The sequence below is a fragment of the Anolis sagrei genome, chromosome 3, assembly GCF_037176765.1.
Source record: "Anolis sagrei isolate rAnoSag1 chromosome 3, rAnoSag1.mat, whole genome shotgun sequence".
Taxonomy (NCBI): Eukaryota; Metazoa; Chordata; class Lepidosauria; order Squamata; family Dactyloidae; genus Anolis; species Anolis sagrei.
The window spans coordinates 27,256,311-27,280,181 of record NC_090023.1 but is presented as its reverse complement, the minus strand read 5'-3'; the positions used below and the strand labels follow the sequence as shown (position 1 = coordinate 27,280,181).

Below are 23,871 nucleotides of genomic sequence, written 5' to 3'. Positions count from 1 at the left end.
TGCCTGTGATCCCAGTTGTCATTTGACTTCCCACCTTGGCATTCCAGTCTCCTGTAATGAAAATAATGTCTCTTTTTGGTGTATTATCCAGTAGGTCCTGCAGATCCTCATAGAACTGATCTACTTCTGCTTCTTCAGCAGCTGTGGTTGGGGCGTATATTTGGATCACTGTGATGTTGAAAGGCTTTCCTTGCACTCGAATTGAGATCATTCTGTCATTTTTTGGGTTGTATCCAAGCACCGCTTTAGCGAATTTCTTATTAATTATGAAGGCTACTCCATTTCTTCGATGTTCCTCTTGTCCACAGTAGTAGATCTGGTGGTCATCTGATGTGAAGTGGCCCATTCCAGTCCATTTCAGTTCACTGACCCCCAGAATGTCTATCTTTAGTCTTGACATCTCACCAATAACAACATCCAATTTGCCCTGGCTCATAGATCTTACATTCCAGGTTCCTATGGTGTGTTGATCTTTAGAGCATCGGATTCGTCGTTCGCCTCCAGTACCGTCGGCCGCTAGCCTTCCTTTCGGCTTTGAGCTAGCTGCGTCATCACATCTGGGGCTAGTTGAACTTATCCTCTGCTCCTCCCCAGTAGCATTTTGGCCATCTTCCGACCTGGGAGTCCCATCTTCCAATGGCATACCGACATATCTCTGTTTGTACTGGTCCATTTAGTTTTCTTGGCAAGGATACTGGAGTGGTTTGCCATTGCCTTCCCCAGGGATCACGCTTGGTCTGACCTCTCTGCCACAACCGTCCCGTCTTGGGTGGCCCTTCACGGTTTCGCTCATGACATCATTGAGGTGCTCAAGCTCCAGCGCCCCGACAAGGCAGTGATCCTTTGCTGGAGGCTCAGCATCTGCATATCTTATAAATATCTCCTTGATAAATATGCAAGAAGGTGGAAGGCACACACACAGAGAGACTTTAGAAGTTATATTTGATATGCCTATGCACAGAATGTCATCATGATTGACAAGCTTTTAAAAATCAAATGCAGGTGTGATGGTAGTATTGCTTTTGAGCAAATAGTGGATCTAAAAGTCTTAAATGCTACTCAGATAATGTGGGATTTTCTGCCATGATATTCTGGGATATAGGGCTGTGTGGAAGGGCCGAGTTCACACTCAGATAATGTGGGATTTTCTGCCTTGATGTGGGATTTTCTGTCTCGAAATTCTGGGATATGGAGCTGTGTGGCAGGGCCCTGAGTTATCTGAGGCCCTTTCCACAGTTGGATAACACCCACAATATCTGCTTTGAACTGAGTTATCTGACTCCACACTCAGATGTGGGATTTTCTGCCTTGATATTCTGGGATATGGAGCTGTGTGGAAGGGTCCTGAATTATCTGGGGCCCTTTCTACACAATTGAATAACACCCACAATATCTGCTTTGAACTGGGTTATCTGAATCCACACTCAGATAACACGCACTGAGTTGGACATACTGCCTGAGTTGGACATGATTTTATCTTGGCGATTTGACTTATTTGTAATTTTAATTGATATGTATTTTAACTCGTTATTATATGTTTTTAGATTGACTGTAATTGCTGTTTTAATGTTTTACTGTAATATGCATTATGATGTTTTATTGATTGTATGTGATATTATGGTTGGAAACCGGTCTGAGTCCCTCAGGAGAGGTGAGAAGGTCGGTATGCAAAACTTTTAAATAAATAAATAAATATTCCAATTCAAAGCAGAAAATGTTGGATTTTATTCAGCTGCGTGGAAGAGGCCTGATTATATTGAATGTGAAGGGACCCTTCACTTTGCTTTCCCCCTCTAGAATGAGGAGAGAATCCTCTCAGCGCTCCCCTTTTATAGGCGGAATCCCCTTTTATAGGCTCCTCGCGCCCCCCTCTCATCCCACGTGACACCCTGACCAACGGTCGCTCCTTAACGACTTTCCCAACTCTCTCTCTCTCTCTCTCCTACGCATCCTTTCCCCCCAAATAGACTTCAGAGTAGTCGCTTCATCCCAGTGCGGTGCGCGTGCGCCCTTTCTCGCTCCCTTCCGTGCGCATGCGCCAACAACTCCGAGAGGGGCGAGAATTAAAATATATATATATATATATATCTACCCAAGGCTCGCGGCCGCCATATTGCGGCGCTGTCAGCGGAGGCGGCGGCGTTTGCCGCTCTTTGCGCCGGAGGCCAGTCAGCTGGGGAGCCCTGAGGAGAAGAGTGGCGCTCGGAGCGGCCCCGCAGCGCCTCCTGGCCGGCTCTGCCGCCCTCTTGACGCCCAAGGCCGCCGGGAGACCAAAAGGCCGGCCAAGAGGAGAGAGAAGTCGCAGCCCCCGCCAGGGAGGTAAGAAGGAAGGACGCCGGCGGCTTGCCTCAGGCCTTGCTCTTGCCCTGCCTCCCTCCCTCGCCGTTCTCCTCAAACGCCTGGGATGCACATGGAGTTTCTAGCGGTTTAGATAAGTAGGGGAGCCTCTACATCAGTGTTTCTCAACTTGGGGGTCGGGACCCCTGAGGGGGTCGCGAGGGGGTGTCAGAGGGGTCGCCAAAGACCATAAAAAACAGTATTTTCCGATAGTAATGGGGATTCCATGTGGGAAGTTTGAGCCAATTCTATCATTGGTGGGGTTCAGAATGTTCTTTGATTGTAATGAACTATAAAGCCCAGCAACTACAACTCCCAAATGTCAAGATCTATTTTCCCCAGACTCCACCAGTGTTCACATTTGGGCATATTGAGTATTCGTGCCAAGTTTGGTCCAGATCCACCATAGCATGAGTCCACAGTGCTCCCTGGATATAGGTGAACTACAACTCCCAAACTCAAGGTCCATGCCCATCAAACCCTTCCAGTGTTTTCCATAGGTCATGGGAACCAAGTTTGGTTCAAATCCATCGCTGGTGGAGTTCAGAATGCTCTTTGATTATAAGTGAACTATAAATCCCAGCAACTACAACTCCCAAATTACAAAATCAATCCTCCCCCAACCCCACTAGCATTCACATTTGGGTGTATTGGGTATTTGTGCCCAGTTTGGTCCAGTGAATGAAAATACATCTTGCATATCAGATATTTACATTATGATTTATAACAGTAGCAAAATGACTGTTATGAAGTAGCAACGAAAACAATATTATGGTTGGGGGTCACCACAACATGAGGGACTGTATTAAGGGGTCATGGCATTAGGAAGGTTGAGAACCACTGCTCTACATCAAGCATGGCCAAACTTGGGCCCTCCAAGTGTTTTGGACTGCAACTCCCACCATTCCTAAGCTTAAGAGGCAGAGGAGGAAAAGGAAGGGGCCTGAGGCTGTTAGGAATGGTGGGAGATGCAGTCCAAAACACCTGGAGGGCCCAAGTTTGCCCAGGCCTGCTCTACACTGCAGAATTAATGCAGTTTGGCACCACTTTTAGCATCCACGGCTCACCGCTATGGAATCCCAGGAGTCCTAATTTTAAAATGTCCTTAGCCTTCTCTAAACTGCAAACTACAACTTCCAGCGTTGAGCCTTGGCGCTTGGAAGTGGTGTCGAACTGCATTGGTGAGCCTTAGCTTTTGTGGAAGAGGCGACAAGGAGCCCAGGCTTCCCTTATTTATTTATTTATTATTTATTCATTTACGACATTTATATCATCATCATCACTTTATTTCTTAATTAGTCACTCTCCTCCAAGGTGCTCCGAGCGACTTACAATTTAAAACAGTTTATACACAATATAAAACATTCAATATAAAAACATTCAATATAAAAACATTCAACATAAAACATTCAACATAAAAACATTCAGCAGTGACTATGGCATTTATACCCCACCCTTCTCACCCTGAAGGGGATACAGAGCGGCTTACAAGCAGAGGCGACCCTAAGTAATTTTCAATGGTAAGCAAACAGTATTTTGGCACCCCCCTCCCCAACCAATCACTGATATATATTTTCTGTTCGTCGTAGGAGTTCTGTGTGCCATATTTGGTTCAATTCCATCATTGGTGGAGTTCAGAATGCTCTTTGATTGTAGGTGAACTATACATCCCAGTAACTACAACTCGCATATGTCAAGGTCTATTTTCCCCCAAGAGCGCCTCAAGAGCGCCCCTGGGCAAAATCAACTATACTGCAAAGGCTTACTTTGCATAATAGTTGAGCCGCCCCTGTTTACAAGTTATATGTACAATACAATATATTAGATTATATTATTGTTATAGCACACTATTAGTATTATATATGTATTATATTAGTATTAGTATTATATATTAGTATTATATTGTTAGTATTATATATGGAGCCCCCGGTGGCGCAGTGGGTTAAACCCTTGTGCCGGCAGGACTCAAGACCGACAGGTCCCAGGTTCGAATCCAGGGAGAGGCGGATGAGCTCCCTCTAACAGCTCCAGCTCCTCATGCGAAGACATGTGAGAAGCCTCCCACAAGGATGATAAAACATCAAATCATCCGGGCGTCCCTTGGGCAATGTCCTTGCAGACGGCCAATTCTCTCACACCAGAAGCGACTTGCAGTTTCTCAGGTCACTCCTGACACGACAAAAAAAATTTATATATTACTATTATATTATATTTTGCTATTATGATCAATATTATAGGTACATATAACATATTATATTATTAGCATAGCACAATATTAGTATTATATATAACTATATTGTATTGTACCACTATACTGCATTGTTATTAGTAATATTACATGTAATATATAATATATAATAATATTATTATATTGTATTAGTAGTATTATATTGTATTACGGTATTATGATCAATATTATATGTACATGCAATATATAATATTAGCATAGCACAATATTAGTATATAGTACTATATTGTACTATGCTGCAATATAATTAGTAGTATTACATGTAATATATAATAAATAATAATTATTATATTGAATTATTATTAGTATTATATTGTATTACAGCAGGCATCCTCAAACTGCAGCCCTCCAGTTGTTTGGGCCTCCAACTCCCAGAAGCTCTAACAAGCTTGTTCATTTGTCAGGAATTCTGGGAGTTGAAGGCCTAAACAGCTGGAGGGGTGCAGTTTGAGGATGCCTATATTACAGTATTATGATTAATGTTATAAGTACATACAATATATTATATTATTAGCACAGCACAATATTAGTGTTATATATTACTATATTATACTATGCTGCAATATTTATTTATTTATTTATTTATTATAATATTTATTTATTATTTATTGTACTATGCACTTCAATATTTATTTATTTATTTTACTATATTTCTAGCCCACCTTTCTCACTCCAAAGGGGACTCAGAGTGACCTTACAATAGGTAACAGTTAGATGCCACATAAAACAGACATAATAAAAAAAATACCCAAATAAGGGGCCAGACCCTTTCACCCGCCAGAGATGTAAGCCACTGCTGCATTGTTGCAGCAGTGGCACCACTTTTAACTAGAACGTCTTAGTTTTATAGAATTCTGGGATTTACAGTTTGGTGGGATATTTTGCCTTCTCGGGTGCTACAGCAAATCTCTACACTATAGAATGAATGGTTTGATACCACATTGATTGCCATAGCTCCGTGTTGTGGAATCCTAGTTCTACGCCAGACATGAGCCAACTTCGGCGCTCCAGATGTTTTGGACTTCAACACATAGCTAGTTAGGGCAAATGTTGGCCCTCCAGGTGTTTTGGACTTTAACTCCCACAATTCCTAACAGCCGGTTATGGTAAGAGTGCTAATGTCTCAGCAAACTACACCTCCCAGAACCCCATAGCATCGAGCCGTGGCAGTTAAAGTGGTGTCAATCTGCTATAATTCTGCAGTTCGGACTGGCCCCTGGAATTTCCTCCTCCTGTTTTTAAGAGCTGGATATAATTCCTCCGCCCTGGCCATTTCCCATCCCAGAGTGGCTCCTTTTATTCCCTGCCTTCTCCTTTTCTTTGCCTTCCGTCTCTCCCTTTCCCACCTCCCTTCCTTGAAGTAAAAAGTGTCACTGATTCATGCACTGTGCTAACATTTGATGAAAGGTCTCTATGTAGTTTGATCAAGTGCTTGTGTGTCAAAATGAGGCAAAAAAAGGGGTCAGACCTCTTTTCATTTATTCTCCCCACCTTTTTCATTTCTTTGGATTTCTTGGCTACTGTGTGGGAAGGATCTTAAGGTTGTCATACATTTACGGAAAGTTGCTTGCCTGAGCACAGTGGGACCTAAAAACAAGTAAGAAGAAAGCAATCATGGTAAACTCTCTCTGAACAAGTCTTGCCAAGAAAACCCCATGATAGGTTCGCCATAAATCAGCTATAGCTTGAAGATTCGTAACAACAAAGTGCCCTTTGGGATAGAAGCTGGGCAGCCTAATTTGTAGGGAGTAAAGGAAGATTTCACTGAATATCTCAGGAGTAACTCATTTTTTGTATAATGGAAAGCATCCCTGAGATCCAGCAGCAGGTCTTTCGCAGTCCAAGCTGAAGTTCTTGTGTTTGGTTAGGAACTGTGTTTGAACTGTTTGCTATGAGATTTCCAATATAAACTTGTTTAGTCAACTACTATCCAAGAGGGATCAAGATGTTTTTGTTCTTCCCACTCTTTCTATGTGTGCAGTAAAACTAATCATTTTATGGAGTGGAGGAAATGCCTAGGGGTAAAGGAGGAAGATGAACTAAAAACATCTCCACCATGTGGCTTGTCTACTTGTTGCAAATGGGGACAAGCACACTGTTAACACGTTTTGCATGTCAGCAGCTACCAAATGTCTACCCAGCCCCCTCCGTCACAGTCTCTTGGGTGTGGGAAGAGTCCCAAGAGGTTGCCAGCAATTGGAGGAAGCAGTAATTGTACATTGAGGTCAGAAATTTCTATCCAGGCTCTTTGTATCTTCCTTTTCTTCCCACACCAAGGAGGCAAGGTTTTGATTATACTTTTAAGAGGGCAGCATATTTCTGAGCTTGCTTCATGGTAGAACAATTTTTTTTAAAAAAAAATGAAGTACATCTGACTTGCATCCTGATATCAATATTAGCGTAGTACATCTGTTGGTTTAAGTAAAAGAGCTGTTAGTGGTTACATTTACAAGCTTTTATGATATTCATTTCTCCTCACCAGGTGAGAAATTACCAAAGGCAAATTGGGGACAGAATAGGGTGGGGGGACAACGGCACAACATATACTTTTGTGTTCTTTTTGCTAATCTAATAAGTGGAGTGCTATTGTGGTGTAATTGTTGATGTGGTGGACTAGGACTCTGAGACTAGGGCCCCTTCCACACACCTATATGAAATCCACATTGAATTGCATTGTATGTCAGTGTGGACTCAGATAATCCAGTTCAAAGAAGATATTGTGGATTATCTGCCTTGACATTCAGGGTTATATGGCTGTGTGTAAGGGCCACTTCATGACCATTTCATTTTCAGTCTTTTTATTAATTCAGTCTATTCTCGATATCACATATTCTGCATTCATGGATTAAACCAAGGCTTGGAAAGATTTTTTAGGCACCAAAACTTCAAAAACAAATCTTGATTTTGCCTTTTTAGGTAAGATATACCGTTTTATTGTGCCATGTTACATAATGGGACTTAGACATCCATTGATTTTGGTATCTATGGGGGATCCTGGAACAAAACTCCAGTAGATACCAAGGGGTCAGTGTAGTCTCTATTATAGATAATTTCTCATTGGTTTTCTACACTGGATTGATCTTTTCATTTACCCTTTAAGATCAAATCCTGTCAGCATTTATGTAGTTAAAATTATCTCCCCGTGGGGACTCAGGGCGGTTTACAATTTGCGGCAAACATTAAATGCTGTACAATACTAAACAAAGAATGACTAACACCCAAATCATTCCCAACATCCACATCAAAATAATAATGACAGCAGCAAACAATAGACAATGAAATAATTAAGTTACATTTTCAGTTAAACATTAATAGCAGACTGGAGGATAAACACCAACAGAGATAAAACCTTTTTAAAAAATTGGAGTTTGTAGGAGTTTTTTCATTCATGTGAAAACCCTAGACCAGGGGTCCTCAATTTTTTTAAACAAAGGGCCAGGTCACAGTCCCTCAAACTGTTGGAGGGCCAGATTATAATTTGAAAAAACCATGAATGAATTCCTTTGCACACTGCACATATCTTATTTGTAGTGCAAAAACACTTTAAAAGAATACAATAATTAAAATGAAGAAATTTTTTAACAAACATTATTTTATTAGCGTTTCAATGGGAAGTGTGGGCCTGCTTTTGGCTGCTGCTGTTGTTGTTGTTTGCTCTCAAGTCGTTTCAGACTTAGGTTGACCCTGAACGAGGGCCGGGTAAATGACCTTGGAGGGCCGTATCTGGCCCCCGGGCCTTAGTTTGAGGACCCCTGCCCTAGACTGTCTCTTGTTAATTTAGTGATGCTTAATACTATTCTGTTTTCTATTCTTTAACCAGTTACCAATTCATAAAAGGCCTGCCTTCTTAATCCATGGCTTTGAAAATTTGTCATGTGTTTCTGGTGAGAGATTTTAAAAACTTTTAGCAATCCAAGTATGTTAATATTTAGATTTCTTCTGTGCACATACCGACTTGCAAAATTATTTTTTAAAAAGTCATTTTTCTTGTTGATATTTCTTCATTTAGAAGTGTTGCTTCTAAATAAAGAATATAGTCAGTATAGTTAGCTCACATCATTTATGGATCCACCATCAAGGCTACCTCTGGAAGACAATCATACTTGGCCATTAGTGGTTGCCCATGTTGATGAGATAGTGTGACTTTAATGCAACTTTGCCTGGGATGACTATTTGAGTGATTTACAATCTTTTACATAATGTAAAATTATTTTAGGAAAAAAATGAGCTGCACATTCATCTTCTGACTTGTGGTTGTTTGGCATTTGAAACTGTATCAGCTCTGTTTATGGTCAATAAAAAATTGAAGTATTGTTTTATTTCTGGTTTAGATATTTTGGTTTGGAATTAAGAATAAAAAAATTAAACCACAATACGTTTCTGAGAAGCTAAGTGACATTCTAATGTTCTTAACTTTTTTATATACAAACTGAGCTGATTCCCTACATTCATTTTAGATATTTTAATACACATATTATATAACAGATAATTTTGAATATTCTATGTATGTTGATATTTGGCATAGTTATTATTACTGTGTATATTGAAATAATGCACAATAGCAGTCTGAAGAAATTTTGAATGTAAACATGTTGCCATTTTGGCAACTCATTATACAAAGAAGGTTTTGTTTGAAGAAACAGAGTTTCAGTTAGTGAAGACATTAGGGACAGCTCATAGCTGAACTACTATTCATTTCTAGGCTTGTTAACTGTCAATTCTGTCATGTCTAGGTTGTTAAATAATGTTGGTGTAAACTTTGCAACTTTTAGACACCAGTAACTGAAATGCCACATTAATTTTGAAATCTTATTTGCTTTATTGCCTTGTTACACAGGAGGGATCCTTGAAATTATTCCTAGGTCTCCGGGAACTTCTGTGTAAAAATTATTACAGCTGCTGCTAGAAAATGTTTATATTTGGTCACAATTTCTCAATGAACTCATAGTGACCTCTTGTAGACCCATAGGGTTCCAGGGAACTCTGGGTAAGAAATGACGTTACTTGTGGCAACATAATAAATTACAGTTTATGCGAAAAGTTACCATGGACTAAGTCCATTTTATTTGGAGACTGAGGTTATTCTTTTAGTGTGTATACAGGCAGCCCCCAAGTTATAAACAAGATAGGTTCTTTAGTTTTATTCTTAAGTTGAATTTGTTTGTAAGTCAGAACAGGTACTTTTTAAAGTGTAACTCAATCTATCTATATGTAAGGTTTTGGTAACATAGGATAGGGTTAACACCCCTGTGGTGTTTGTGTGGCTATCTGTGCCCCTGTTCAGAAGATTTTCACCTGATAATTGGCTTGTTGTGAGAGCAAGAATAAAGCTTCAGTTGAGACACCTTTTTCCCATGATAACTCTTCCAGGAGCGAATTTTCTTTCCTAGGGGTAAATTTCTCTCACTTCCTGTTATCTCACCTCTGTTTGTAACTATGGGTTGTTTGTAACTTGGAGATTGCTTCTATATCCTTGGGTATGGAGGTCTGTATCAACTGATATCATTGTGCCAGTGCAAGACTTGTTGCATGCAATGATTGTACACTGAGAGTTAGTGCAAAGGCTGTTGTATGTGCCTGAGGTTGTGCTTTGTAATGGTGTAATGAAGTACAACTACAATAGTAGAAATGTTTACTCTGCTAGCATTACACAGGTTTAGGTCAATGAGATAGCTTGAGAGCAGTGGGGCCAAATTACCATGCTATGTAGAAACTACAGAGCAATTGCAGAATATTACATTTGCTATCGCTTGCCCATCTGGTTCCCATTTATATTTTCTTTATCTCTCTGTGTACACTGACCAACTGAGCATTCATTCATCTGATGGAATGGTCTATCATTCATGAAAACTTATGCTATAATTCTCAAAGTACCACAAGACTGATTGTGTGTGTGTGTGTGTGTAAACAACAATGACAACTACTTCTTTGAAGTTCTTTTTAAAGCAGATGTGTGTATTTTGTTCTGAACCCACTTTTATAATTAAATCAATTTGATAATCTCTTAAGGACTTACGTCTATAATTTTTTATTATGGAAGCTTTGGGTGGAATTCTACTCCTTTCAGGAAAATGAAACAGTCCAGGTGAAACAATCTTAAATCAACTATCATAATATTTGCTTTACTTCCTACTGGTTTTGGAACTCTTTGCAAAGCAAATTGACACTTGTGGAGGTTAACAGAAACTGGAACACTGAAAGTATAAAGCATTCTGCATTAACATTGTAAACAGTTGACTCCTGATAAATGTTACTCTGTGAAACCTGATGGAGAATTTTGTGAGAGGAAGAGGTTTTCAGTGGTTCCCTATCCTGAACTCTACCTGTCTCTGCCATCAAATTTCAGCAGTGCAGCAGCAAAGAAGGCCATGATTTGCCTTAAAGCACAGTGTTTCGAGAATTTACCCCTTGATATTGTAGACAAGAGGGATCCTCTCACCTCTGCAGGAGTCTACCGTATACCATGCAGCTGTGGACAAGTCTACATAGGGACCACCAAACGCAGCACCCAAACACGAATCAAGGAACATGAAAGGCACTGCAGACTAGAAGTCAGCCATTACAGAGCACCTGATGAACCAGCCTGGACACAGCATATTATTTGAGAACACAGAAATGCTGGACCACACCAACAACCACCATGTCAGACTACACAGAGAAGCCATTGAAATCCATAAGCATGTGGACAATTTCAACAGAAAGGAAGAGACCATGAAAATGAACAAAATCTGGCTCTCAGTATTTAAAAACTCTAAAATTACAACAGCAAAACAGCAGAGAGGAAACAACTAGGCACATCTTAACACCTCTCAACAAAAGATTTTCCCAGGCTCAGCCAGGCCTTCAAATGCTAATGAAGGTGGTCAGTTCAAACATTCACACCTAGCTCTAGCAGAGAAGAGCTCTTTGCCCCACCCCAGCCATTCCAGATATATAAAACCATTGTCCTATTTCCAACAGACCTCACTACCTCTGAGGATGCTTGCCATAGATGCAGGCGAAACGTAAGGAAAAATGCCTCTAGAACATGACACTATAGCCCGAAAAAACCCACAAGAACCTAGTAATTCCAACCATGAAAGCCTTCGACAATACATTTCTTGGGATTACTTGAGCACATGAGTATGGTCTCGTAGATTCCCTATGGAAATAGCAGCTTTCTCCCTGAATTACTTTTGAATGCTCCTTTAAGTTTATCATGCATTCAAAAGTATGTAGTGTGTTGTTTAAATTTTTGAGCTGCCACAATACATTAGCAAGGTAAAATTAACTTGTTTCTACTTTTCAATTTATTGTACTTTGTTACAGAGCTTCTGACCCATAAATAGGTTTCCTGAACCTTTACACACAGCCAAGTTATATAAAACATTTTTTTCTTAAAACAACAAATAGACTTTCTATAAGTTGTGCTAGTGTTGCATTATTTCAATTTTTCTGAAAATGTGTTTTTTCCAGAAAATAAAAAAATCCCCAGCTTTTTCATTCAAGGCTTCATTTTTTTTTTTGAAATTTCACATGTCTATTAATATAAGATAGACTTACATGCCACTGGGATTACTGTACTTTAGCTAATGTAAGACTGTCTTTGAAAAGTACTTGGAAAGTGAGTTGGTCTTCGAAGCTGTAGCTGGACTATTGATTAGGGCAATTTATTGAAACAACTAAATTCATTTTTATGACAGTTTAACTAACTACTGGTCTGTTTCCAAGCAGAATTTCAAACTTCTGGCTCATAGTAAACCTCATTATAACCTAAATCCAGGATGTCTAAAGGATTGTATTATGAAATATTACCCTCCCCAAATTTTGTGATCTTTAATGGATGTAATATGTACTTTCTTTGTGGTTGTTTTTTAGCTCTAAAAGGGAGCCTGCGTTGGCCTCCTAGCTACTGTTGTTGTGGACCTTCAAAATATTTCTGATTCAAGTCAACCCTAGTGGTGTATTCTTGGCATGATTTGTTCAGAAAAGGTTCGTTTTTGCCTTTCTCTGTGACTGATAATGTGTGACTTGCCCACAGTCAATGAGTGGGAATTTGAATTGCTTTAATTGTTTTTAATTTGCTTTAGGTTTTGTATTGTTATGTTGTGTGTTGAGGCCTTGGCCTTTGTAAGCCGCATCAAGTCCTTCGGGAGATGCTAGCGGGGTACAAATAAAGTTTAATAATAATAATAATAACTCTGATCTCCACAGTACTAGTCCAACACTCAAATACTACATAGTGCTGTCAGTTAAAGTTGATTTTAAAAAAGACCAAGCAGACTTTTAGAAGTGGCCTGTCTGTGGAGAATGCAACTTTCTAAGGACATATCTTTAATTGTTTTAAATTGATTTCTTAAATACATATTAGAGCTAATTTTGTTCCTAAATTTTATACAATTTTGAGCTGCCTTCAATATCTACTTCAGGAAAAAGCTGGGCTATAATGGCAATAAATAAATAAATAAATATAGAGTGAAGGGGTCGGTTACCTGGTTAGTAAAAGATAAAGTACAGGTAATTATAAATAATTGCTTTGTTTTCACAGAAGAAAACAAGATTGAGTCCAGTTGATGTTTTAACTGAACAAGAAACACAGAAAAGGGGGCAAAATGCCGAAACCAGTAAGTAAACCATTTTGAATCCCTTAAGTACTTTCAGTTCATCCTGTAATTTGTTGGTATTAAATAGAACCTTTCTATCCTACTAAAATTATGGAAAGGGACTGGGTTGTAACCAGTGTCATAATTCCCAGAATTTGCACTTAATCTCAAGGCATAGTAAAGGGAAAGTGTGATTTAACAATCCCATGCCTTCTGAGCGGTTTCATTTCATAGAAGTAGTCAGATGGGAAACATGGTTGGAATGTGACTTTTTCTCACTTGTCTTGATGCTGTGTGATGTTTTTACACCAGAGAAGTACATCATCTATTGAGGAAAAGAACTGGAAGCATGGTGTATCCATTCTAATTCTTATCTGAAGTATTAGAAGCAGTCATGGGGAAATCAGCCAACATTTTATAAAATGGACGAAGGCATTGTAAATATATTCAGGATTGTTCTTAACATTTCCAGCTTAGCATGCTGAGAACCACAGAGTTGTCTAACAGATATAAAAATGAGGATAGCTTTGTGGAAAGTGTGTGCTCTGCATAATTTTCTAAACCACATTCTAATTTTTTAAATCACATTCTCAGTCTTTTGTCCTATACATATTTTGAACTGCAGCTCTCAGAAGGTCCAACCACACCTTGTCAGTAATTAGGAATTTTGGAGTTGGAAATCTGAAACATTTGGAGGACAACAGTCTAAGAATCACTGGTGTGGATTACTCACTCTCTGGCAAAGTTTTTTCATGGGAGATGGGAGTATTTTTTATTTTGACTGTGTGCATGTTGTGTGACTCTTAATGAAATGTTAGTATTCTGCCACTTTGGAGTGCTCACTCCTCTGGCCCTGCATTGTCTCTGATGTTGAATTTTTTTGTTACTGTTCTGGTTAGATGCCCAAATTACTTGAAAAAGACTATACCATGCTTATGGCCTTGAATCACCCAATGTGACTATTGCAGTTTAATTTTCTATAGCTTTCTTTTTAAAAAAACAACGGAACAATATTGTTGTCTGCATGTATAAAGACACATTTGTTCTTCCTGTAGAAGTAAAGAGCTCTTGCTGTCAGAGAAGACAGTTTTGTTTTGTTTTCCTCATCTAACTGCATATTCAGAAATAATGAACTAGTCTTTCTATAGAGTGTCACACTCTATAGAAAGGCAAACATTCAACATGATAAAGTGTAGCAAGATCTGTTGATGCAAAATCTTGGTCGTAAAAAGTTGGTTATGCATCACTACTAGCAATGCCAGAAGGCATTGGTTGGTGGTTAGGCTATCACCTGCAGCATAGTTTTAGCTCTGGATTGTCACAATCACAGTTAGTACCATGTTTTCTGGTGTATAAGATGACTTTTTAACCCAGGAAAATCATCTTAAAAGGTTGTCTTGTACTCCGGGTATAAGCTGTGCCACTCTGAGATGCCGAGAGCGACTGTATGACCATTGGGGTCCCTTCCAACTCAAGGGTTCCGTCGTCGTCGTCGTCGTCGTCGTCATCATCATCATCATCTTTATTACTATTAACAAGCAGAGCTGGATGACCACCTGTTGGGAGGACTTGCATTGTGTGTTCTTGCCTGGCAGGAATGGGGTTGGACTCTAGGGTTCTGTTGTTGTTGTTGTTGTTGTTGGGGAAAGGTTGTTGAACCCAGCCCTGGTCTCACTCTAGGTAAGGTAAAGGTTTTCTCCTAACGTTAAGTCTAGTCGTGTCCGACTGGGGGTTGGTGCTCATCTCCATTTCTAAGCCAAAGAGCCACTCAGATAGTCTTCGATTTAAAATCAAATCTGATGGTCTTTAAAAAAAAATTATTTGGTGTGCGTTGGAGGAGGGGTAGCCTTATATGGCGAGTATATCCCAAACACTATATTTTACCTGGAAAAGTTGGGGGTTGTCTTATATACCCAGTTGTCTTATATGCCGGAAAATACGGTAATACATTTTTCAAAATACAAAATCTACAGTTCTTCCTTGCATTGAATTCCATTTTACTTGGAAAAATATTTAACTGGCAAAATTCCACAAATACAGGAGGACTGCTTTTGAATACAGTTTCAATTATATATTTGTTCCCTTATCTTTGTTTTCATTTCCCTTGAATAAAGGTTTAGGTCAGGAGTCCCCAAACTAAGGCCTGGGGGCCGGATACGGCCCTCCAAGGTCATTTTCCCGGCCCTCGCTCAGGGTCAACTTAAGTCTGAAATGACTTGAAAGCGCACAACAACAATAATCCTATCTCACCAGCCAAAAGCAGGCTCACATTTCCCAATGAAATAGTAATAAGTTTATATATTTTTAAATTGTTCATTTTAATTATTGTATTGTTTTAAGTGTTTTTTGTACTCCAAATAAGATATTTGTAGTGTGCATAGGAATTCATTCATGGTTTTTTCAACATTATAATCCGGCCCTCCAACAGTTTGAGGGACTGTGACCTGGCCCTCTGTTTAAAAGGTTTGAGGACCCCAGGTTTAGGTTGTTAGATATGTAAAAGAGAGGGAACTCCGCAAAAGCTGCTTTAGAACAATATTGGTTGGAACAAGGGGATCTACTGGGAAAATGAATATTATTCCAAACTGGGCAGGCTTTTGTGAGATGTGGGACGATTCCTTCCCTCTCATTCAATCCTATACTTTTTAGAGTGCTCCCACCTCTAGATAGACTTTGGGCGGCATAAATGGCTGTGAGTGGGAGAAGAGAATCTTTGAGGGATTCCTTTAGGAAAGCACATGAAAGGACAGACCCTTTAATGTACTATGTTTACATTATTTAGAAGCAAATTATTTAGATTATATTTTGGGGAACTTCAGGCTGATGCTCAAATGGCGTATTTTTAACAGTGTCCTCGGAACCACAGGAATATTTGCAATGTCAATTCAGTTTAGAAATAGGTGTCCTAATTCAAGTATGTATTTTGACTGTTGTTTTATAGTTTTATAATTTGAATGGTTTTAATCTATTGTCATTGTTGTTGCTTTGATATGGGTTGTTTTAGCTGTAAGGCATTGTATTTTGCCATTGATTATGTTGGGAACCATTTTGAGTCCCCCTAGGGGTGAGAAAAGTGGTATATAACTGCTGTTGCCTGTTTTTGGTCAAAAATTATTTAACCACTCGTGTTCCCTCTCTTTTTATAAGTTTTATATTTATTTATGCAATGCTTTTGGCACAAAATAAATAAATAAACAATAACTAAGCTCAGTAGTCATTAACAGTTCCAAAACACAGTGAATCCAGTATTTTCTTGAGGAAAATTTCTCTACTCTATTTGGGGTATCCCTCTTTACTGAGTACAGCATTTTGTCCCATTCTAAAAGGCTGTCTTGTTCTATATACAATTTTCAGAGGGAGGCTGTCAGAAAAAGAGGAGAGGATAGAAAAGTTTAACCCGGTTCCATGTTCTTAAATTAGAACCCAACTTTGTATTTTGTATTGTAAATTGATATCAGACCAAATAGAGTTGCCCTTCTATTAGATCTATCATCTAGTTTTTAGAGATTATAATTTCTTACAGAATGTAAATGTATTTTCAGTTTTTTTCTCAAACATGCATAAATGCACATTTGCTGTAGAAGGGAGGAAAATGTTTATTCATATTTCAGCATAGGCCTTCATATTACAAAAGCTTGTTGAATACAGTTTCAATTATACACAAAGAGCTTTGAATGCTATAGAACATCTGCCAGTAGTTAACTGTAGAATTGTGCTAGAAGCCCAAAGAGAACATTTCTTTAGGCATTGCTAGATCCTCCTGCGCAATTCAATGGCATGCTTCAGTTGGAAAAGATCAAGACCTCATTCATTTCAAGTTAAAAAAAAGGGCACTATCGTATATGCTCATGAATATTTTGGGACCAAAATTATGGAATTTAATTTAATTAATACATTTATAAGTTGAAGGTCATTCAAAGAGAAGGGCAAATACTACTGGTGCCTTAGGGGCCAGTCACCCCGGTCCTATTGCCATTATTTTCCCCCAAGGCCCAAAGCAGCACTGGAGTAGAGAAAATAAAGTGGGGTTGGTATAGTGTAATTACTAATTGTAATTCTGGCAGGAAAGTTGATAAATCTAGGCATATGCAAGACATTCTTTCTATCATTATGTAAGCCACCTTGAGCATTTTGGAGAAATGGCAAGGTAATCATTATAATAGTTAAAACAAATAATCATAGAGTTGGAAGGGACCTCGTGGGCCATCCAGTCCAACCCCCTGCCAAGAAGCAGGAAAATCAGGTTCAAAGCACCCCTAACAGGTGGCCATCCAGCCTCTGTTCAGAAGCCTAACCATGAAAACAAAAACATGTTTCCAGTGGAGAATACTTCAAACAGATTGTGTACAAATGCATACTTCTTCCAAGCTGAGTGATTCGAAGAAAGTATCGTATTTTCAACTGTGGAAGAATCTTGATACTCCCAGTATGAGCACAGGTGATTTGAAGAAACAAATCTTCATGCATGGATCTACTTTAAATCCGGTTTCTGCCTCTTGCAGAATTCGAGGTTTGTAGTTTAGTGAAGCCCAGGACTTCCTTGGCTGAGCAGTTTAAAGGCCCCTCCCTAAACTACAAGCCCTAGAATTCTATAGGAGGCAGAAACAGGATTTAAAGTGTATCCGTTCTCTAGTGTAATGAGGACCCAAGTTCAGATTGGGTTTAAAGGTGACTTAATTCTCCGTACAGTATTCAGCTGCTGACATAATATGTTTATATGTTGACGGTAGCCATTTGACAATAGAATGAAAAGGACTCTTCTTGTCCCGGTGCCATTTGGAAAAGCAAAAACAGTTTCTTGTCTAGGCACTTTTAAATTGTACTCCCGAGGGCAGGAAATGTTACACTGCTGATCTTTACAAGCCATTCTGAGAAGGATTAAATGGCGGTAAAAATACCATTAAGAAATGCATCTTGCTATTATCTCAACAACAGACAGTTTATAAATATAAAGCTATATATAGGTAACTGTGATGGGCCAATTTTCTGTCTCTTGGTCCCTTCAGGGGCTACACAGACTGTCAAAAATCAGAAAAAAGGAACCTAAAACAAGTAACTAAATGTCCATGTCTTTTCAAATAAGTATTTTATGCTCAAATAGCACTGGAATGCCTTGCAACTTATCAAAAACCCTGCAGCTTTGTGGGCCACATATGGCCCCTGCGCCATATATTGTCACTCATTACTATATATAATATCTTCATACACCAGAAGTTGGAGGCTCAACTCTAATTGTTGGGAGAACACCTTGTTAGCCAAATCCGGTTTTAAGCTGTTGCATGCTTGTTACTTTGTGGAAGAATCCTAACAATCTAAATTAATAACTTTTCTAGTCTTGTGATTTCTGTGAGTTATATGTTTCATAGAGATCTGTGTATGTAAATGAACACACATCTGTCACTATTTGTTCGGAATAAAAGACATTGATTATGTTTAGCTCTTAATGTAAATAATGTTTCCTTAGAGGTTAGTGGGAATTTGCGTTGTAGCATATTCTGCATTGTTTGATTTGATTTGTCACAACAAAAAAAATAAGATGTAGCATTTAAATTGTGAACGTTTTAGAAGATAACTGGGTAGAAATTTGATCCAGACAGAAAAGAGTTTGTGTGTGTTTATATGTATAAACAAGTTTATATATACTTATTAATAGATAACAAATTTGTATCAAAATAAAGAAATTGAGAGTAAGTGTTTTGGTTTCTTTAAAGCTACCCAAGGAAGTTTGTGGAGTTCCCGCCTCAGTTTTTATTAGCCATAATGCATTGCTATTTTTATGCCAAATTGACATATTTGTAATGCCTTAACATCTTACTATAAGGGTCCGTTCTTTGTATTTTTCAAACTAACACAGTTATAGGTAATGGACAGTTAATTCTACTGTCTCATTCCCACAAAAACAATGGCATATGTTTGAGGCACTTTCCTTTATCACAAAAGGTATTAATTACCAATACAAAAGACTCAGGGATCTCCTGAGCGTGAACTTGGATAGATCAATTAAATAAGTTTCCAGATGGCGGTGACATTTAATCATTGTATACTAGACTGCCATTTAGTATACAATTTGTATAAAAAGAGACTTCAACTGTACTAATTTTAATTAGATTGCTTTTCTTTGATTTTAGTTATAGGGAATATAAAAAAGACAGGGCCGTCATGCAGTTTGTAATTTTATTATTGTTCTAAGAATAAAAGATACATTTTATAATATACATTTTTGTTCTGTGCAGATTAATGTAAGAGTTACTACAATGGACGCAGAACTGGAATTTGCCATTCAGCCTAACACAACAGGAAAACAACTTTTTGATCAGGTAACTTTATTTTACTATGGTTTCATTCAGGTATAACAAAACCAAAATTTTTCATTAGAAGAAAAGCAAGTAAAAGCTTCAGATATGTATGACAATCATTGCAGAAAACTGGAGTTTTACATTTTATATGATCTTATACAAACATTTTTTGTTTATAGAACCTGTTTTATGAAAAAGTTGTTTTACTTTATAAAACAAAATGTAAACCTGTTCTTGTAAATTGTGACCAGAAACTTCCCATCTTTTTCCTTATATATAAATTGGAGGGAATGTTATTTTACCTGCTTATTGTTTCAATAGCAAACAGCAGTTTGTCTTTGTATTGTTTATCTTAATACAGTAATGATTCTGTGTATGTGTTTTTGCATTTTGTTTTTGACATGCATATGAGGTTGCATACCAGATGGTCTGTTTTCTTCTTCTTCTTTGTGTTCTGTGTGAATAAATGGGTTATTTTGTGGTTACACAGATCACCACTCAGAATCTTCTAGAGCTTTTCTGAAATCTTTTTGGTGGTAACCTCACCTAAGGGCAGTTCCCACCTAATCATAGAGTCATAGAGTCGGGCCATCCCGTCCAACCCCCTTTCAAGAAACAGGAAAATCACATTATAGAATCATAGAATCATAGAGTTGGAAGAGACCTCATGGACCAATTCCTTTTTGTCTGCTGCAGTAGCAACACCTCAGGAACTCCCTCTCAGTGGTCACTACTTCGACTTTAAGTTTAGAACACAATTTTGTTTTCAGCTACATTTCTTGGCTTATCTCCTACCTTTGATTCAGACTGTCTGACCATTCTTCCATCTTTTTGGTTCCTCTGCCTCAGACTATTTGACCACTCCTTCATCTCTGGCTCCTCAATGTCTTATCTCAATGTCTTCTTGCTTAACTGTCTCGGTTTGGCATTACGGCCTCCACTACCTTCTTCAAGAAGTGTGTGATTGTGGCTTCATGGATGAAGCCACAATCAGACCTGGAATATTCATTTTGCCAAAGGGACTTTAGGAAATTGCATGTGATCACAAGAACTTTGAGGCAAGCATGCTAGGCCCTTACTACTTTTTCTTGGTTCAGATCTTCAAAACATTGACAGAGAGTCAATGTGTGTTCTATTGGTTAATATGTTAGGAATCAGAACAGCAAGCAAAAGGAGAGTCTCCAGGAAGGGTATGCACTCAAATCTGGAAGAGAAAGAACAGTGGAAAAAAAGGGAGGTGGAGAGGGAGAAAGTCTGTGTACTACAGTGGGGGAGTGGAGTAAAGGCATTTGAGTGGACCATGTGAGAAACATCTGAATGGATATGGGGATTGAGAGAGTACATAATTCCATGGATGACAGAGTGTTGAAGTGGGTAGAGTGAGGAAGACAGGCTAGATGGATGAATTCTGTGGGCAGGAAGGGAGAGCCAATTGATTGGTTGAAGTAAAAGTTTCTAACTTCTATAAAAGTACATTGTCTTATTAGTTGTTGAAATGCTGCAACGAAAGGCCTACTGCTGAAGCATGTATCCATATTTGTATATTCAGCAGTCTGAGACCTGTTCTAGCAGTGTTCAGGTAATGGTGAGTTTAAAGAAATCATATATTTTGGTAACCTAGATATACTGAGGATATTTATAACAGATTTTTGTTGACGTTCTCTGTTTAAATTAATCTAAAATATTTATTTTAAAACCAGCTTGCAAGGTTTGTCTTATAGATATGCGTGCTTTTAGTTCTTGTTAAAAAATAGATATTAACACATGTACTTAATCAAATGTGAATACTAAGCTGGTCGGAAAAGAATGAATCTCTGTCTGCTAGTCCATTACGCAAAAATAACAAGTGAGCTGTGCATCTGAAATATTGTATTTATGCAGTACCAACAACCCTGGGAAAATTTTCAAGGTGCAAAGAAACTGGATGGAAAAAGAATTTTCCTCTTTCATGAGATCAGGATTCTGACATGGAGTGAAGTTGAGTTGTGGGAAATTCAAGGCAAGGTTTTTACACAGCACTTAAGTGATGGACTTTGTTGCCATAACATGTGACCATGAATGTATGCTTTCATATGTCACTTTTGTATGTTTCAGTTGTAAATCCTTCTTTTCCGATTTTGTGTGGGTTTAGCAGTAAATCTTTCAATTATAATAATTAAATCATATATATTTTCCAACAAATATTTAAGCTTTTGGTGTTTTAACTTGAATTTTCAAAATGGAATTAGCTCCATTGCAAAGGAGAACTGTGTCCTGATCTTAGCCTAGAAACTAGGTTGGTTAGTCCAGACAAAGATCTCCGGGATCCCTAATGATGTTCATTAACTCCAAAAGAGGATTAAACAAACAAAGCTATGGAGATCAGGCTGTTAATGGCTAGCAGTTAAGATGGTTATACATTACTTCTAGGATCAGAGATATTATGACTCTGAATATCGGTTTCTTAAAAAACCGAAGAGCTATTGTCCTTTTACTCCACAGTCTTGAGTTCTAAGGTCTCTAGGGGAAGCTAATCTTTCAATCTTATAGCCATCTCAGAAACATCTTGTGGGAATGAGAAAAAGGGTCTTCTGTATGGCTACTCTCAAATTCTGGTGCTCCTTTCTTAGGAAGGCTACGTTGTCTCCTGCGCAGATGTCCATTTCTAGACATGTGATGACCTTTTTATTGCTGCAGCATTTTAGTGACTTACTGTATTTTGCAAGATAAGGGCCTTTAATGTGCTGCCCTACTTCTACTCTTTTGAATTATTTTAATTTTATTGACAGTTTAATGCTATTCTGTATGGTTCTAGCCACCTGTGCTTTTAATTTGCAGTTCTTTCTATTTAGAAGCTTCCTTGAGTCCCAGCTTCAAGGAAATAATGTATATATAAAGGGATGGGTGGACTGATGAATGAATGAATAGATCAGTGGTGTCAAATCTGTGGCTCACCCGGTGTTTTGTGCTTGAGAACCAAGAATTCCTGACCACTAGAGAAGCTAGTTGGGACTTCTGAGAGGCCCAAACATCTGGAGACACCTCTGGAATAGATGAATGGATCATCATCTGGTTGGTCACTGTGGGAAATATCATATTGGAATTATTTGGACTTTATTCTAATCCAATGGGGTTGCTGTCATGTTAAAAAGAAGTGGAGAAGGAAACTCAAATATTTATAAATTACGTTATATGATCAATACTAATGCATTTCTTCTTTTTAAGGTTGTAAAAACAGTTGGCTTGCGGGAAGTCTGGTTTTTTGGACTTCAATATGTGGACAGCAAAGGATATACAACTTGGTTGAAATTAAATAAAAAGGTAATGCATGATAGGTATAGAGTTTGAAATAATTCATTCTCTGCCTGGCTGGGGGAGCAGTCCACAACTAATGGGCTGCTTCCTTACCCCAGTAAGTTTGTTGACTCTTCTATCTTCCTCAACAGTTTTCCTGCCTTGGTAGCTCTTTGTTATTATGTTTCTCCCAAATTAAATATAAATTACGACTAGCGATTTGCTGTAAAGATTCAATTGTATGTGGTGATATCATTTGTAGTTTTTATTTCTTTTGTGAAAAAGTTATGATGAAGTTTAGATTTTATTTTTACTTAGAAACAGAGTCTGCATGTACAAAATTAGACTGGGTGGAACAATTGTTTGACTCAGGATAATGGTGAAGCTTTAGATGTTGTGCTGTTAGTCAGTTTGATATATCCTCCAGTTGGAATCTCACCCATATATTTTCAAGCCTAGAAAGATACTGTTCCAGGATTGTCTTGCCACAAGTCAAACTAATTTAGATATGAACATACATCCATTTTGTATCTCAAATTGCTTTTTAAAAAATCTGTATAGTTAAAATGTATTTTTAGAGTAGCTGATGTCATTACAATGTTGCCTTACCCAGGTGACAGTCTTATTGTTATGGAAATAAACTCAACTGATATTTGGCATTATTGGAGCCTTCTGTATTTGTTTCCTTTGAAAAGCTCAGTAAAATTTGTTACTGTGATAATGTCCCAAATTCTTATTGTCCAAAGAGATGAGCTCTGCAGAAGGCAAATCTAGGCTTGCTGAAGAGCTCATGTGTATATTGGAGCGGGAAGAAGCAACAAATGAATAGGTGCCCTGGGTGGAAGCATCTTTGTCACTGTCTTAACCTGTGAAGGGCTGAGGTGTGCAAAGAATGGTATGAGTAAATACCCTTCCTTGTATTTCATACATTCTTCTCTGTAATAATAATGTTATCGGGCAGGTATAAGCAAAATTGGGCTACCACATACTCATATGGCCGCCATGCTTTGGGAAAGTATAAGAATACAAGGAAGTGTAAATTATACCCCTCTATTAAAAACCAAATCAGTTAACTGAGCATACAGTATGACTCCCATATCTGCAGAACTGATATACAGGGTTTCAGTTATCCACA

The 23,871-nt window shown here is 38.3% G+C and overlaps 1 protein-coding gene across 2 annotated transcripts in view; it reads left to right on the top strand.

Annotated features, from left to right (window-relative positions):
- Nucleotides 1-2,081: 2,081 nt before the first annotated feature.
- The window catches only part of RDX (radixin), a 44,577-nt gene continuing 22,787 nt past the window's right edge, over nt 2,082-23,871 (top strand). The window contains exons 1-4 of one of the 2 annotated variants that reach the window (XM_060770985.2): nt 2,082-2,319; nt 13,113-13,188; nt 19,401-19,484; nt 22,668-22,763. In XM_060770985.2, the coding sequence (XP_060626968.2) occupies nt 13,177-13,188; nt 19,401-19,484; nt 22,668-22,763 (192 nt within the window). In that variant the 5' untranslated portion in view covers nt 2,082-2,319; nt 13,113-13,176. Of the gene's footprint in view, nt 2,320-12,534; nt 12,557-13,112; nt 13,189-19,400; nt 19,485-22,667; nt 22,764-23,871 lie in introns of those variants that run through there. The other variant, XM_060770986.2, reaches the window with a different exon arrangement.